At 50.0% G+C, this 16,936-nt stretch overlaps 1 protein-coding gene across 2 annotated transcripts in view; it reads left to right on the top strand.

Annotated features, from left to right (window-relative positions):
- Positions 1-1,757: 1,757 nt before the first annotated feature.
- LOC148476912 (zymogen granule membrane protein 16-like) overlaps positions 1,758-16,936 on the top strand; it is a 42,827-nt gene continuing 27,648 nt past the window's right edge. The window contains exons 1-3 of one of the 2 annotated variants that reach the window (XM_088457483.1): positions 1,758-1,908; positions 2,330-2,373; positions 6,352-6,484. In XM_088457483.1, the coding sequence (XP_088313609.1) occupies positions 1,883-1,908; positions 2,330-2,373; positions 6,352-6,484 (203 nt within the window). In that variant the 5' untranslated portion in view covers positions 1,758-1,882. Of the gene's footprint in view, positions 1,909-2,320; positions 2,374-6,351; positions 6,485-16,936 lie in introns of both variants that reach the window. The other variant, XM_088457484.1, reaches the window with a different exon arrangement.

Below are 16,936 nucleotides of genomic sequence, written 5' to 3'. Positions count from 1 at the left end.
TGTATTATATTGTGCGAATATTTTTTAATAAAGTAAAACCACCATTTTATTCAGGTGATGGACACTTCTGCACCGGTGGTAGATTCTCACTGAGGGCCTGATTCAGAGCCGCTCGTTCGCTCTGAGCGATGTTCGCACAACTGCGCATGTGTATGGGTCGTAATGCGCATGCGCAAACCAGTCATTGCGTCGGAAATCGTGCGCTCGCAAAACAGCGAGGGGCTGCTAATTTCGTTGACAGAATGTACCGTTTGTGGGTGGTAACAGGGGAAGGTGCTTGAAAACGGCGTTTAATGGGAGTGCATAATTAGTAAAGCAGCGTCATCGACCGCGTCACTTGGTTGTCTTTTAGCCTGAACTGCTCGCAGTGATAGCGGTAAGTAAAACCTACCACAAGCACTGCGAGCGGTTCAGATGCCTTTCGATGTACTCGATTAATCAAATAAATAGCGGAGATGACGTGTGATGCGAATGGCAAAGGGGCGTCTTCACAAAATAGCGAGCGCATTTTTCGTTCGCTCGCTCAGACATAGAGGCATCAACAAACCGCAAAGAGCGAGCGCTCAATTTAAATAGCCGGCCCCTTTTTTGGAACGACCGTCCACAAATAGCGTCCGGCTCTGAATCAGGCCCTGAGTGTGCTCCAGGACATAGATATTATCCCAGCTCACAAACGCTACTGAGCATGCCCAGAAATTCTTATAGATAAATCACTCATGATCAGGAGACACTGGGACAATCTCCCAACCACTCGAATCTGTCAATTCTTGCATTCACCAAAAGCCTTGGCATAACTAACGCCATTGCAGGGAGGTTAATCCTATATGGGGCATGAATGGGAGAGAAGTCACCCTCCTGAGGCAAGCGCTTTGGAGGCTTGAGTGGCATCACTGTGCCCCCCCCACAAAATTTGCTGTGGGGCAGTGATTTAGTGCTATGCCACTGTGCAGAAGGGCTGGTATGCTGGAAAGTGGGCACTCACCTATCTCCTCCGCGTTTGTGTTTCACCCTAAGTAGTACCACTGTTCAGATCCCTGACCTGACTATACTGTGATTGGGGAGCCAAAACATCCGCCACGGGAGGCAAGCCTCTGTGAGGGGCAGGGAAGCTTGTGCCCACCTTCACCCTTCGCGTCGGTCCTGTCATTAGTAATAACCCCTTTGTGAATTAATGAGGCATCTCAGCATCAGCAGTGTACACTGTGGGATTTAAATGCACCCCCAGGTTGGGGTTGCCTTAATATCCCTTGAATCAGGGACACATATGAATTGCACAGGTTCTGTGGTTGAATAAAACCAGGTGGAAAGCAGATTTGAGGTCTGCCAGCCACAGAGTTTGCATAGTTCATGTGCACCCCTGATTAAAGGGAAATGATCGCAACCATACCCCAGTAGGCGATGTCCTAACACACTGGCTGCCATAAGTCCCAGGTGCTATGTGCTCCTATAGTGCAGCCTGAGCCGGGATACGTAATTGGAGATTCCTGAAACTGAGATAAGAGAGCCTATGCTGGGCCACTGTCCTACACACGGAACACCAGACATATTTTATAACACACAGTTTAAGACACTGTCATGTAGTTTTTGCATGTTGTAAACTCTCAGTATGATAATGACCAACTTTGCTAGCTCTTGACAGCAGAGCTGACACTCTGTTAATTGTTGCTATATTTAGACAGAACAAACACTGATAAGAATGTGAGTACGGTGGTGACTGGAAAACAGGAGAGAGAGTTGCCCATGAACTTGGTGATCCCTCTTATCTGCCCCACCCTCCTGCCCCCCAGCTGTCCTGCCTCATCCCTTTTGTTTGCCCAGGGGGAGGGTCCCCCACCATAAACCCACCTTCTGCCATATTTATATAGCCCAGAATTTTGAGCTCATGCCAGAGACTCGGTACTTAGACAGGTAAGAGCAGGGTGCAATAGTCTGCAGAGAATTAGGGAGCAAGACTGCTGGGGTGTGGGGGGGTCTGTGCCATATTGTACTTGTGCGAGGAGCTCGCAGACTATGCTGTAAACCAAGGAATATTGTGCTACAATTTCTTATGGTGTCCCTGTTTTATTCTGCACAACTATATGCTGGGCTATGATACCATATGCTGCCTTTATGTTCCAGGTATACTGCCCTGTGATACCATATGCTGCTATAGCTCCTGTTATTATACAGCATATTGCTCTGTGAAGGAGGTGGGGAACACTCTGTCACCCGGGGTATATTCCTCTTAGGGAATATTATTACGCAAAGGTTCCACTTTCTGTATAACCTTATTTTGTGAGGCACAATGCTCTGCAGTTATGGAGGTGTAATGATCTGCATGTCTCCACAGAATGATGCTCTGGATCCTGCTCAGTGTGGTCTGCATCGCGGCAGGTGAGGCGTTACCTTTAGTAACATCTGAGACCCAGTGTACCACCTCGGACGCCCGGCTGCCCATTATCCTTAGCCAAAAAGGGGGCTCAGGCTGCCATAGAGCTCACTGACCGACATACAGCAGCGGAGCCCACGTCAATGGAAGATGCCCCCTACTCATGTTATACACTTCCTCAGGGGCTGGCTGGCAACTTTTAGCCTGGGGGGCAAGTCCAGGGCACTGGCCTATAAACAACGGCTTATCCTTAAATAGAGATTGCGAGGTCTCGCGCGCAGACCGACCGCGAAAGCGTGTCCTAATCAATGGCTCAAATAGGGATGTTAGTTTCAATACATAGACTAAAATAAAACATTATAAGAGGGAAATAGAATGGTGGATATTTCTCAGAAACAGACAATATAAATACAGGGCCCCATTTACCAACCAAACAGAAAACCTTTAGCACTTACTTACAGAGGTTCTGCTCCTCTCCCAGCATCTAACAAACATCAGTAAGACACATTCCCTAACCCCAGTATGTCTCTGCCTCATTCCCCCAGACCCAGTGTGTGCCTCTGCCTCATTCCCCCAGACCCAGTGTGTGTCTCTGCCTCATTCCCCCAGACCCAGTGTGTGTCTCTCACTCATTCCCCCAGACCCAGTGTGTGTCTCTGCCTCATTCCCCCAAACCCAGTGTGTGTCTCTCACTCATTCCCCCAGACCCAGTGTGTGTCTCTCACTCATTCCCCCAGACCCAGTGTGTGTCTCTCACTCATTCCCCCAGACCCAGTGTATGTCTCTCACTCATTCCCCCAGACCCAGTGTGCGTCTCTAACTCATTCCCCCAGACCCAGTGTGCGTCTCTCACTCATTCCCCCAGACACAGTGTGCGTCTCTCACTCATTCCCCCAGACCCAGTGTGCGTCTCTCACTCATTCCCCTAGACCCAGTGTGCGTCTCTCACTCATTCCCCCAGACCCAGTGTGCCTCTCTCACTCATTCCCCAAGACCCAGTGTGTGTCTCTGCTTTATTCCCCCAGACCCAGTGTGTGTCTCTCACTCATTCCCCCAGACCCAGTGTGTGTCTCTGCCTCATTCCCCCAGACCCAGTGTGTGTCTCCCAGCTCCACACCCCCAGACCCAGTGTGCGTCTCTCACTCATTCCCCCAGACCCAGTGTGCGTCTCTCACTCATTCCCCCAGACCCAGTGTGTGTCTCTGCTTTATTCCCCCAGATCCAGTGTGTGTCTCTCACTCATTCCCCCAGACCCAGTGTGTGTCTCTGCCTCATTCCCCCAGACCCAGTGTGTGTCTCCCAGCTCCACACCCCCAGACCCAGTGTGTGTCTCTCACTCATTCCCCCAGACCCAGTGTGTTTTATTCTGCTTCATTCCCCCAGACCCAGTGTGTGTCTCTCACTCATACCCCCAGACCCAGTGTGTGTCTCTCACTCATTCCCCCAGACCCAGTGTGTGTCTCTCATTCATTCCCCCAGACCCAGTGTGTGTCTCTCACTCATTCCCCCAGACCCAGTGTGTGTCTCTGCCTCATTCCCCCAGACCCAGTGTGTGTCTCTCACTCATACCCCCAGACCCAGTGTGTGTCTCTCACTCATTCCCCCAGACCCAGTGTGTGTCTCTCACTCATTCCGCCAGACACAGTGTGTCTCTCGCTCATTCCCCCAGACCCAGTGTGTGTCTCTCGCTCATTCCCCCAGACCCAGTGTGTGTCTCTCGCTCATTCCCCCAGACCCAGTGTGTGTCTCTCGCTCATTCCCCCAGACCCAGTGTGTGTCTGTGCCTCATTCCCCCAGACCCACTGTGTGTCTCTCACTCATACCCCCAGACCCAGTGTGTGTCTCTCACTCATTCCCCCAGACCCAGTGTGTGTCTCTCACTCATTCCCCCAGACCCAGTGTGTGTCTCTGCCTCATTCCCCCAGACCCACTGTGCGTCTCTCACTCATACCCCCAGACCCAGTGTGCGTCTCTCACTCATTCCCCCAGACCCAGTGTGCGTCTCTCACTCATTTCCCCAGACCCAGTGTGTCTCTCACTCATTCCCCCAGACCCAGTGTGCGTCTTTCACTCATTCCCCCAGACCCAGTGTGCGTCTCTCACTCATTCCCCCAGACCCAGTGTGTGTCTCTCACTCATTCCCCCAGACCCAGTGTATGTGTCTCACTCATTCCCCCAGACGCAGTGTATGTCTCTCACTCATTCCCCCAGACCCAGTATGTCTCTGCCTCATTCCCACAGACCCAGTGTGCGTCTCCCAGCTACACACCCCCAGACCCAGTGTGTGTCTCTCACTCATTCCCCCATACCCAGTGTGTGTCTCTCACTCATTCCCCCAGACCCACTGTGTGTCTCTCACTCATTCCCCCAGACCCAGTGTATGTGTCTCACTCATTCCCCCAGACGCAGTGTATGTCTCTCACTCATTCCCCCAGACCCAGTATGTCTCTGCCTCATTCCCACAGACCCAGTGTGCGTCTCCCAGCTACACACCCCCAGACCCAGTGTGTGTCTCTCACTCATTCCCCCAGACCCAGTGTGTGTCTCTCGCTCATTCCCCCAGACCCAGTGTGTGTCTTCCAGCTCCACACCCCCAGACTGAGTGTGCATCTCTCAGCCCCACTCCCCCAGAACCAATGCAGTGCCCTAGTAGTGCCCAGTATGCAGTGCCCCAGTAATGCCCCATATGTTGTGTCCCCAGTAATACCCCTTTATGCAGAGCCTCCAGTAATGCCCTTTTATGCAGATCTCCCAATAATGGCCTTAGTAGTGGCCCTTTATGCAGAGCCCACCAGTAATGCCCCTTATGCAGAGCCCCCTGTAATGGCCCTTATGCAGAGCCCCCAGTAATGTCCTTAGTATTGCCCCTTATGCAGATCCCCCAGTAATGCCCCTTATGTTGTTCCCCCAGTAATGCCCCTTATGCAGAGTCCCCAGTAATGCCCCTTTATGCAGAGCCCCCAGTAATGCCCTTAGTAGTGCCCCCAGTAATGCCCCTTATGCAGTGCCCCCAGTAATGCCCCTTTATGCAGAGCCCCCAGTAATGTCTTTAGTAATGCCCCTTATGCAGAGCCCCCAGTAATGGCCCTTATGTGGTGCCCCCAGTAATGTGCTTAGTAGTGCCCCTTATGCAGAACCCCCAGTAATGCCCCTTATGCAGAGCCCCCAGTAATGCCCCTTTATGCAGAGCCCCCAGTAATGCCCTTAGTAGTGATCCCAATAATGCCCCTTATGCAGAGCCGCCAGTACTGCCCCTTTATGCAGAGCCCTCAGTAATGCCGTTAGTAGTGCCCCCATTAATGGCCGGCTATAGCTGCCCGATCGGAGCTCTGCTCCGATTGCGGCAGCGGGCCAGCATAGGGACCGGCCCAGCGGGGACCGCCCAGGGGGCAGATGGCACCCTGCCCCCCGGCCCAGGCCACCACTGCACTTCCCTCACTCAGGGTCTGATCTATCAAACCTTCTGCAGAGGACAAGTGGAGGCGTTTCCCATGAACCAATCAGATTACAGCTATCATTTTATGGAATGTATCAGATAGATAATAGTGGAGGCGTTGCTCATCAACCAATCAGATTACAGCTATCATTTTATGGAATGTATCAGATAGATAATAGTGGAGGCGTTTCCCATGAACCAATCAGATTACAGCTATAATTTTATGGAATGGACTTGGTAGATAATAGTGGAGGCGTTGCCCATCAACCAATCAGATTATAGCTATCATTTTATGGAATGTACTAGATAGATAATTGTGGAGGCATTGCCCATGAACCAATCAGATTATAGCTATCATTTTATGGAATGGACTAGATAGATAATAGATAGCTATAATCTGATTGGTCGCTAATGGACACCACCACTTGTCATCTTTGGAAGGTTTTTATAGATTCCCCCCTCAGCCTCTTATTTTTATATGTGACCCCCCCATAACCTGAGCCTCCCATATATTACTTATGTTATACTCCCTTGTGTCTCCCCCCAGCCCAGCCACGTAGCTCCTCTTACTCAGGAGAATATGGTGGGGGCGGAGGAAAGCGTTTCTCACAGTCTGGGAACCAGCTGGACGGTCCAATCACAGCCCTGAGAGTTCGTGCAAACCGCAACTATATCACAGGGTAAGGCATTATAAAGGATTAATATGGGAATAAGGTGCCTCCAGCATCTCCTATTACACAGTGTTCAACCCAATTTGTTTTCATTCTGTGTATGTCTTGTACAAAATGACAAATATTAAGGAATGATGCAATTTGGTGGAGCTAATAAGTCAGCTTGCGTTTACCTTTCAGTAGAGGTGCCATTAAGTCCCTTCTCTTTGCTATAGTGGCACGTCTCCTGCACCATGACACAGTTATAATTCTCAGCTACTATTGTCTGTTTGTTAATGTTAGGATTTTTGATGGAGAAGGGGGGCTATTTGATAACAAAGAGGGGAAAAATGGATGGTAACCCATAGTAACCACCATTCAGCAATCAACTTATTATGTTGACTGCTTTGTTATATTGCAGATTGACAGTAGAAAGGAACCTCCTAGTGAGTCACAAATACAACTGAGTGGCATTATCATTGCGTGTAATGGTTGTGTGACTTGTTGGGGGTTGCAGTGCCCCTCTATGTAGTGCCTTACGCCTCAGTGAGGTCTTTCTAGTGACTTGATTGGCTGCATTTTCATGTACATTGGTTCAGCCTATGGAATGGATCTTCCACTGTCGGTCGGTGCTGGGTGCACTTTGAAAGGGTTTCACAGCTTTCAGGTTAAAAAAAAAAAATCCCCTAGTCCTCTCTCTGGTATAGTGCAGTTACTGGGGTCCTCTCTCTGGTATAGTGCAATTACTGGGGTCCTCTCTCTGGTATAGTGCAATTACTGGGGTCCTCTCTCTGGTATAGTGCAATTACTGGGGTCCTCTCTCTGGTATAGTGCAATTACTGGGGTCCACTCTCTGGTATAGTGCAATTACTGGGGTTCCCTCTCTGGTATAGTGCAATTACTGGGGTCCTCTCTCTGGTATAGTGCAGTTACTGGGGTCCTCTCTCTGGTATAGTGCAATTACTGGGGTCCTCTCTCTGGTATAGTGCAATTACTGGGGTCCACTCTCTGGTATAGTGCAATTACTGGGGTCCTCTCTCTGGTATAGTGCAATTACTGGGGTCCCCTCTCTGGTAAAGTGCAATTACTGGGGTCCTCTCTCTGGCATAGTGCAATTACTGGGGTCCTCTCTCTGGTATAGTGCAATTACTGGGGTCCTCTCTCTGGTATAGTGCAATTACTGGGGTCCCCTCTCTGGTATAGTGCAATTACTGGGGTCCTCTCTCTGGTATAGTGCAATTACTGGGGTCCCCTCTCTGGTATAGTGCAATTACTGGGGTCCTCTCTCTAGTATAGTGCAATTACTGGGGTCCCCTCTCTGGTATAGTGCAATTACTGGGGTCCCCTCTCTGGTATAGTGCAATTACTGGGGTCCCCTCTCTGGTATAGTGCAATTACTGGGGTCCTCACTCTGGTATAGTGCAATTACTGAGGTCCTCTCTCTGGTATAGTGCAATTACTGGGGTCCCCTCTCTGGTATAGTGCAATTACTGGGGTCTTCTCTCTGGTATAGTGCAATTACTGGGGTCCCCTCTCTGGTATAGTGCAATTACTGGGGTCCTCTGTCTGGTATAGTGCAATTACTGGGGTCCTCTCTCTGGTATAGTGCAATTACTGGGGTCCTCTCTCTGGTATAATGCAATTACTGGGGTCCTCTCTCTGGTATAGCACAGCTACTGGGTCCTCTCTCTGGTATAGCGCAATTACTGGGGTCCTCTCTCTGGTATAGCGCAGTTACTGGGGTCCTCTCTCTGGTATAGTGTAATTACTGGGGTCCTCTCCCTGGTATAGTGCAATTACTGGGGTCCTCTCTCTGGTATAGTGCAGTTACTGGGGTCCTCTCTCTGGTATAGTGCAGTTACTGGGGTCCTCTCTCTGGTATAGTGCAGTTACTGGGGTCCTCTCTCTGGTGTAGTGTAATTACTGGGGTTCTCTCTCTGGTATAGTGCAATTACTGGGGTCCTCTCTCTGGTATAGTGCAATTACTGGGGTCCTCTCTCTGGTATAGTGCAATTACTGGGGTCCTCTCTCTTGTGTAGTGCAATTACTGGGGTCCTCTCTCTGGTATAATGCAATTACTGGGGTCCTGTCTCTGGTATAGTGCAATTACTGGGGTCCTCTCCCTGGTATAGTGCAGTTACTGGGGTCCTCTCTCTGGTATAGTGCAGTTACTGGGGTCCTATCTCTGGTATAATGCAATCACTGGGGTCCTCTTACTGGGGTCCTCTCTCTGGTATAGTGCAGTTACTGGGGTCCTCTCTCTGGTGTAGTGTAATTACTGGGGTCCTCTCTCTGGTATAGTGCAATTACTGGGGTCCTCTCTCTGGTATAGTGCAATTACTGGGGTCCTCTCCCTAGTATAGTGCAGTTACTGGGGTCCTCTCTCTGGTATAATGCAGTTACTGGGGTCCTATCTCTGGTATAATGCAATTACTGGGGTCCTCTTACTGGGGTCCTCTCTCTGGTATACTGCAGTTACTGGGGTCCTCTCTCTGGTGTAGTGTAATTACTGGGGTCCTCTCTCTGGTATAATGCAATTACTGGGGTCCTCTCTCTGGTATAGTGCAATTACTGGGGTCCTCTCTCTTGTGTAGTGCAATTACTGGGGTCCTCTCTCTGGTATAATGCAATTAATGGGGTCCTCTCTCTGGTATAGTGCAGTTACTGGGGGCCTCTCTCCGGTATAATGCAGTTACTGGGGTCCTCTCTCTGGTATAGTGCAGTTACTGGAGTCCTCTCTCTGGTATAGTGCAGTTACTGGGGTCCTCTCTCTGGTATAGTGCAATTACTGGGGTCCTCTCTCTGGTATAGTGCAATTACAGGGGTCCTCTCTCTGGTATAGTGTAATTACTGGGGTCCTCTCTCTGGTATAGTGCAATTACTGGGGTCCTCTCTCTGGTATAGTGTAATTACTGGGGTCCTCTCGTATAGTGCAATTACTGGGGTCCCCTCTCTGGTATAGTGCAATTACTGGGGTCCTCTCTCTGGTATAGTGCAGTTACTGGGGTCCTCTCTCTGGTATAATGCAATTACTGCGGTCCTCTCTCTGGTATAGTGCAATTACTGGGGTCCTCTCTCTGGTATAGTGCAGTTACTGGGGTCCTCTCTCTGGTATAGTGCAATTACTGGGGTCCTCTTACTGGGGTCCTCTCTCTGGTACAGTGCAGTTACTGGGGTCCTCTCTCTGGTGTAGTGTAATTACTGGGGTTCTCTCTCTGGTATAGTGCAATTACCGGGGTCCACTCTCTGGTATAGTGCAATTACTGGGGTCCTCTCTCTGGTATACTGCAACTACTGGGGTCCTCTCTCTTGTGTAGAGCAATTACTGGGGTCCTCTCTCTGGTATAATGCAATTACTGGGGTCCTCTCTCTGGTATAGTGCAATTACTGGGGTCCTCTCTCTGGTATAGTGTAATTACTGGGGTCCTCTCCCTGGTATAGTGCAATTACTGGGGTCCTCTCTCTGGTATAGTACAGTTACTGGGGTCCTCTCTCTGGTATAGTGCAGTTACTGGGGTTCTCTCTCTCTCTGGTATAGTGCAGTTACTGGGGTCCTCTCTCTGGTATAGTGCAGTTACTGGGGTCCTCTCTCTGGTATAGTGCAATTACTGGGTCCTCTTACTGGGGTCCTCTCTCTGGTATAGTGCAGTTACTGGGGTCCTCTCTCTGGTGTAGTGTAATTACTGGGGTTCTCTCTCTGGTATAGTGCAATTACTGGGGTCCTCTCTCTGGTATAGTGCAATTACTGGGGTCCTCTATCTGGTATAGTGCAATTACTGGGGTCCTCTCTCTGGTATAGTGCAATTACTGGGATCCTCTCTCTTGTGTAGTGCAATTACTGGGGTCCTCTCTCTGGTGTAGTGCAATTACTGGGGTCCTCTGTCTGGTATAGTGCAGTTACTGGGGTCCTCTCTCTGGTATAGTGCAGTTACTGGGGTCCTCTCTCTGGTATAATGCAGTTACTGGGGTCCTCTCTCTGGTATAGCGCAGTTACTGGGGTCCTGTCTCTGGTATAATGCAATTACTGGGGTCCTCTCTCTGGTATAGCACAGTTACTGGGTTCTCTCTCTGTCCTCTCTCTGGTATAGCACAGTTACTGGGGTCCTCTCTCTGGTATAGCGCAGTTACTGGGTCCTCTCTCTGGTATAGCGCAATTACTGGGGTCCTCTCTCTGGTATAGCGCAGTTACTGGGGTCCTCTCTCTGGTATAGCGCAGTTACTGGTGTCCTCTCTCTGGTATAGCGCAGTTACTGGGGTCCTCTCTCTGGTATAGCGCAATTACTGGGGTCCTCTCTCTGGTATAGTGCAGTTACTGGGGTCCTCTCTCTGGTATAGTGCAGTTACTGGAGTCCTCTCTCTGGTATAGTGCAATTACTGGGGTCCTCTCTCTGGTATAGTGCAGTTACTGGGGTCCCCTCTCTGGTATAGTGCAATTACTGGGGTCCCCTCTCTGGTATAGTGCAGTTACTGGGGTCCTCTCTCTGGTATAGTGCAGTTACTGGGGTCCTCTCTCTGGTATAGTGCAATTACTGGGGTCCTCTCTCTTGTGTAGTGCAATTACTGGGGTCCTCTCTCTGGTATAATGCAATTACTGGGGTCCTGTCTCTGGTATAGTGCAATTACTGGGGTCCTCTCCCTGGTATAGTGCAGTTACTGGGGTCCTCTCTCTGGTATAGTGCAGTTACTGGGGTCCTATCTCTGGTATAATGCAATTACTGGGGTCCTCTTACTGGGGTCCTCTCTCTGGTATAGTGCAGTTACTGGGGTCCTCTCTCTGGTGTAGTGTAATTACTGGGGTCCTCTCTCGGGTCCTCTCTCTGGTATAGTGCAATTACTGGGGTCCTCTCTCTTGTGTAGTGCAATTACTGGGGTCCTCTCTCTGATATAATGCAATTACTGGGGTCCTCTCTCTGGTATAGTGCAGTTACTGGGGGCCTCTCTCTGGTATAGTGCAGTTACTGGGGTCCTCTCTCTGGTATAGTGCAGTTACTGGAGTCCTCTCTCTGGTATAGTGCAGTTACTGGGGTCCTCTCTCTGGTATAGTGCAATTACTGGGGTCCTCTTTCTGGTATAGTGCAATTACTGGGGTCCTCTCTCTGGTATAGTGCAATTACTGGGGTCCTCTCTCTGGTATAGTGTAATTACTGGGGTCCACTCTCTCGTATAGTGCAATTACTGGGGTCCCCTCTCTGGTATAGTGCAATTACTGGGGTCCTCTCTCTGGTATAGTGCAGTTACTGGGGTCCTCTCTCTGGTATAATGCAATTACTGCGGTCCTCTCTCTGGTATAGTGCAATTATTGGGGTCCTCTCTCTGGTATAGTGCAGTTACTGGGGTCCTCTCTCTGGTGTAGTGCAATTACTGGGGTTCTCTCTGTGGTATAGTGCAATTACTGGGGTCCACTCTCTGGTATAGTGCAATTACTGGGGTCCTCTCTCTGGTATAGTGTAATTACTGGGGTCCTCTCTCTGGTATACTGCAATTACTGGGGTCCTCTCTCTTGTGTAGTGCAATTACTGGGGTCCTCTCTCTGGTATAATGCAATTACTGGGGTCCTCTCTCTGGTATAGTGCAATTACTGGGGTACTCTCTCTGGTATAGTGTAATTACTGGGGTCCTCTCCCTGGTATAGTGCAATTACTGGGGTCCTCTCTCTGGTATAGTACATTTACTGGGGTCCTCTCTCTGGTATAGTGCAGTTACTGGGGTTCTCTCTCTCTCTGGTATAGTGCAGTTACTGGGGTCCTCTCTCTGGTATAGTGCAGTTACTGGGGTCCTCTCTCTGGTATAGTGCAATTACTGGGGTCCTCTCTCTGGTATAGTGCAGTTACTGGGGTCCTCTCTCTGGTGTAGTGTAATTACTGGGGTTCTCTCTCTGGTATAGTGCAATTACTGGGGTCCTCTCTCTGGTATAGCGCAATTACTGGGGTCCTCTATCTGGTATAGCGCAATTACTGGGGTCCTCTGTCTGGTATAGCGCAGTTACTGGGGTCCTCTCTCTGGTATAGCGCAGTTACTGGGGTCCTCTCTCTGGTATATCGCAGTTACTGGGGTCCTCTCTCTGGTATAGCGCAGTTACTGGGTTCTCTCTCTGGTATAGCGCAATTACTGGGGTCCTCTCTCTGGTATAGCGCAATTACTGGGGTCCTCTCTCTGGTATAGCGCAGACTGGGGTCCTCTCTCTGGTATAGTGCAATTACTGGGGTCCCCTCTCTGGTATAGTGCAATTACTGGGGTCCCCTCTCTGGTATAGTGCAATTACTGGGGTCCCCTCTCTGGTATAGTGCAATTACTGGGGTCCCCTCTCTGGTATAGTGCAATTACTGGGGTCCCCTCTCTGGTATAGTGCAGTTACTGGGGTCCTCTCTCTGGTATAGTGCAATTACTGGGGTCCTCTCTCTGGTATAGTGCAATTACAGGGGTCCTCTCTCTGGTATAGTGTAATTACTGGGGTCCTCTCTCTGGTATAGTGCAATTACTGGGGTCCTCTCTCTGGTATAGTATAATTACTGGGGTCCTCTCGTATAGTGCAATTACTGGGGTCCCCTCTCTGGTATAGTGCAATTACTGGGGTCCTCTCTCTGGTATAGTGCAGTTACTGGGGTCCTCTCTCTGGTATAATGCAATTACTGCGGTCCTCTCTCTGGTATAGTGCAATTACTGGGGTCCTCTCTCTGGTATAGTGCAGTTACTGGGGTCCTCTCTCTGGTATAGTGCAATTACTGGGGTCCTCTTACTGGGGTCCTCTCTCTGGTACAGTGCAGTTACTGGGGTCCTCTCTCTGGTGTAGTGTAATTACTGGGGTTCTCTCTCTGGTATAGTGCAATTACCGGGGTCCACTCTCTGGTATAGTGCAATTACTGGGGTCCTCTCTCTGGTATACTGCAACTACTGGGGTCCTCTCTCTTGTGTAGAGCAATTACTGGGGTCCTCTCTCTGGTATAATGCAATTACTGGGGTCCTCTCTCTGGTATAGTGCAATTACTGGGGTCCTCTCTCTGGTATAGTGTAATTACTGGGGTCCTCTCCCTGGTATAGTGCAATTACTGGGGTCCTCTCTCTGGTATAGTACAGTTACTGGGGTCCTCTCTCTGGTATAGTGCAGTTACTGGGGTTCTCTCTCTCTCTGGTATAGTGCAGTTACTGGGGTCCTCTCTCTGGTATAGTGCAGTTACTGGGGTCCTCTCTCTGGTATAGTGCAATTACTGGGTCCTCTTACTGGGGTCCTCTCTCTGGTATAGTGCAGTTACTGGGGTCCTCTCTCTGGTGTAGTGTAATTACTGGGGTTCTCTCTCTGGTATAGTGCAATTACTGGGGTCCTCTCTCTGGTATAGTGCAATTACTGGGGTCCTCTCTCTGGTATAGTGCAATTACTGGGATCCTCTCTCTTGTGTAGTGCAATTACTGGGGTCCTCTCTCTGGTGTAGTGCAATTACTGGGGTCCTCTGTCTGGTATAGTGCAGTTACTGGGGTCCTCTCTCTGGTATAGTGCAGTTACTGGGGTCCTCTCTCTGGTATAATGCAGTTACTGGGGTCCTCTCTCTGGTATAGCGCAGTTACTGGGGTCCTGTCTCTGGTATAATGCAATTACTGGGGTCCTCTCTCTGGTATAGCACAGTTACTGGGTTCTCTCTCTGTCCTCTCTCTGGTATAGCACAGTTACTGGGGTCCTCTCTCTGGTATAGCGCAGTTACTGGGTCCTCTCTCTGGTATAGCGCAATTACTGGGGTCCTCTCTCTGGTATAGCGCAGTTACTGGGGTCCTCTCTCTGGTATAGCGCAGTTACTGGTGTCCTCTCTCTGGTATAGCGCAGTTACTGGGGTCCTCTCTCTGGTATAGCGCAATTACTGGGGTCCTCTCTCTGGTATAGTGCAGTTACTGGGGTCCTCTCTCTGGTATAGTGCAGTTACTGGAGTCCTCTCTCTGGTATAGTGCAATTACTGGGGTCCTCTCTCTGGTATAGTGCAGTTACTGGGGTCCCCTCTCTGGTATAGTGCAATTACTGGGGTCCCCTCTCTGGTATAGTGCAGTTACTGGGGTCCTCTCTCTGGTATAGTGCAGTTACTGGGGTCCTCTCTCTGGTATAGTGCAATTACTGGGGTCCTCTCTCTTGTGTAGTGCAATTACTGGGGTCCTCTCTCTGGTATAATGCAATTACTGGGGTCCTGTCTCTGGTATAGTGCAATTACTGGGGTCCTCTCCCTGGTATAGTGCAGTTACTGGGGTCCTCTCTCTGGTATAGTGCAGTTACTGGGGTCCTATCTCTGGTATAATGCAATTACTGGGGTCCTCTTACTGGGGTCCTCTCTCTGGTATAGTGCAGTTACTGGGGTCCTCTCTCTGGTGTAGTGTAATTACTGGGGTCCTCTCTCGGGTCCTCTCTCTGGTATAGTGCAATTACTGGGGTCCTCTCTCTTGTGTAGTGCAATTACTGGGGTCCTCTCTCTGATATAATGCAATTACTGGGGTCCTCTCTCTGGTATAGTGCAGTTACTGGGGGCCTCTCTCTGGTATAGTGCAGTTACTGGGGTCCTCTCTCTGGTATAGTGCAGTTACTGGAGTCCTCTCTCTGGTATAGTGCAGTTACTGGGGTCCTCTCTCTGGTATAGTGCAATTACTGGGGTCCTCTTTCTGGTATAGTGCAATTACTGGGGTCCTCTCTCTGGTATAGTGCAATTACTGGGGTCCTCTCTCTGGTATAGTGTAATTACTGGGGTCCACTCTCTCGTATAGTGCAATTACTGGGGTCCCCTCTCTGGTATAGTGCAATTACTGGGGTCCTCTCTCTGGTATAGTGCAGTTACTGGGGTCCTCTCTCTGGTATAATGCAATTACTGCGGTCCTCTCTCTGGTATAGTGCAATTATTGGGGTCCTCTCTCTGGTATAGTGCAGTTACTGGGGTCCTCTCTCTGGTGTAGTGCAATTACTGGGGTTCTCTCTGTGGTATAGTGCAATTACTGGGGTCCACTCTCTGGTATAGTGCAATTACTGGGGTCCTCTCTCTGGTATAGTGTAATTACTGGGGTCCTCTCTCTGGTATACTGCAATTACTGGGGTCCTCTCTCTTGTGTAGTGCAATTACTGGGGTCCTCTCTCTGGTATAATGCAATTACTGGGGTCCTCTCTCTGGTATAGTGCAATTACTGGGGTACTCTCTCTGGTATAGTGTAATTACTGGGGTCCTCTCCCTGGTATAGTGCAATTACTGGGGTCCTCTCTCTGGTATAGTACATTTACTGGGGTCCTCTCTCTGGTATAGTGCAGTTACTGGGGTTCTCTCTCTCTCTGGTATAGTGCAGTTACTGGGGTCCTCTCTCTGGTATAGTGCAGTTACTGGGGTCCTCTCTCTGGTATAGTGCAATTACTGGGGTCCTCTCTCTGGTATAGTGCAGTTACTGGGGTCCTCTCTCTGGTGTAGTGTAATTACTGGGGTTCTCTCTCTGGTATAGTGCAATTACTGGGGTCCTCTCTCTGGTATAGCGCAATTACTGGGGTCCTCTATCTGGTATAGCGCAATTACTGGGGTCCTCTGTCTGGTATAGCGCAGTTACTGGGGTCCTCTCTCTGGTATAGCGCAGTTACTGGGGTCCTCTCTCTGGTATAGCGCAGTTACTGGGGTCCTCTCTCTGGTATAGCGCAGTTACTGGGTTCTCTCTCTGGTATAGCGCAATTACTGGGGTCCTCTCTCTGGTATAGCGCAATTACTGGGGTCCTCTCTCTGGTATAGCGCAGACTGGGGTCCTCTCTCTGGTATAGTGCAATTACTGGGGTCCCCTCTCTGGTATAGTGCAATTACTGGGGTCCCCTCTCTGGTATAGTGCAATTACTGGGGTCCCCTCTCTGGCATAGTGCAATTACTGGGGTCCTCTCTCTGGCATAGTGCAATTACTGGGGTCCTCTCTCTGGAATAGTGCAATTACTGGGGTCCTCTCTCTGGTATAGTGCAGTTACTGGGGTCCTCTCTCTGGTATAGTGCAGTTACTGGGGTCCTCTCTCTGGTATAGTGCAGTTACAGGGGTCCTCTCTCTGGTATAGTGCAGTTACTGGGGTCCCCTCTCTGGTATAGTGCAATTACTGGGGTCCCCTCTCTGGTATAGTGCAATTACTGGGGTCCTCTCTCTGGTATAGTGCAATTACTGGGGTCCCCTCTCTGGTATAGTGCAATTACTGGGGTCCTCTCTCTGGTATAGTGCAATTACTGGGGTCCTCTCTCTGCTATAGTGCAATTACTGGGGTCCCCTCTCTGGTATAGTGCAATTACTGGGGTCCTCTCCCTGGTATAGTGCAATTACTGGGGTCCTCTCTCTGGTATAGTGCAATTACTGGGGTCCCCTCTCTGGTATAGTGCAATTACTGGGGTCCCCTCTCTGGTATAGTGCAATTACTGGGGTCCCCTCTCTGGCATAGTGCAATTACTGGGGTCCTCTCTCTGGCATAGTGCAATTACTGGGGTCCTCTCTCTGGTATAGTGCAATTACTGG

The sequence above is a fragment of the Taudactylus pleione genome, unplaced genomic scaffold (genome assembly GCF_031769625.1).
Source record: "Taudactylus pleione unplaced genomic scaffold, aTauple2 ptg000762l, whole genome shotgun sequence".
NCBI classification, from domain to species: Eukaryota; Metazoa; Chordata; class Amphibia; order Anura; family Myobatrachidae; genus Taudactylus; species Taudactylus pleione.
Note: the sequence above shows the minus strand (reverse complement) of the source record. Positions and strands in the feature narration are given on the sequence as shown.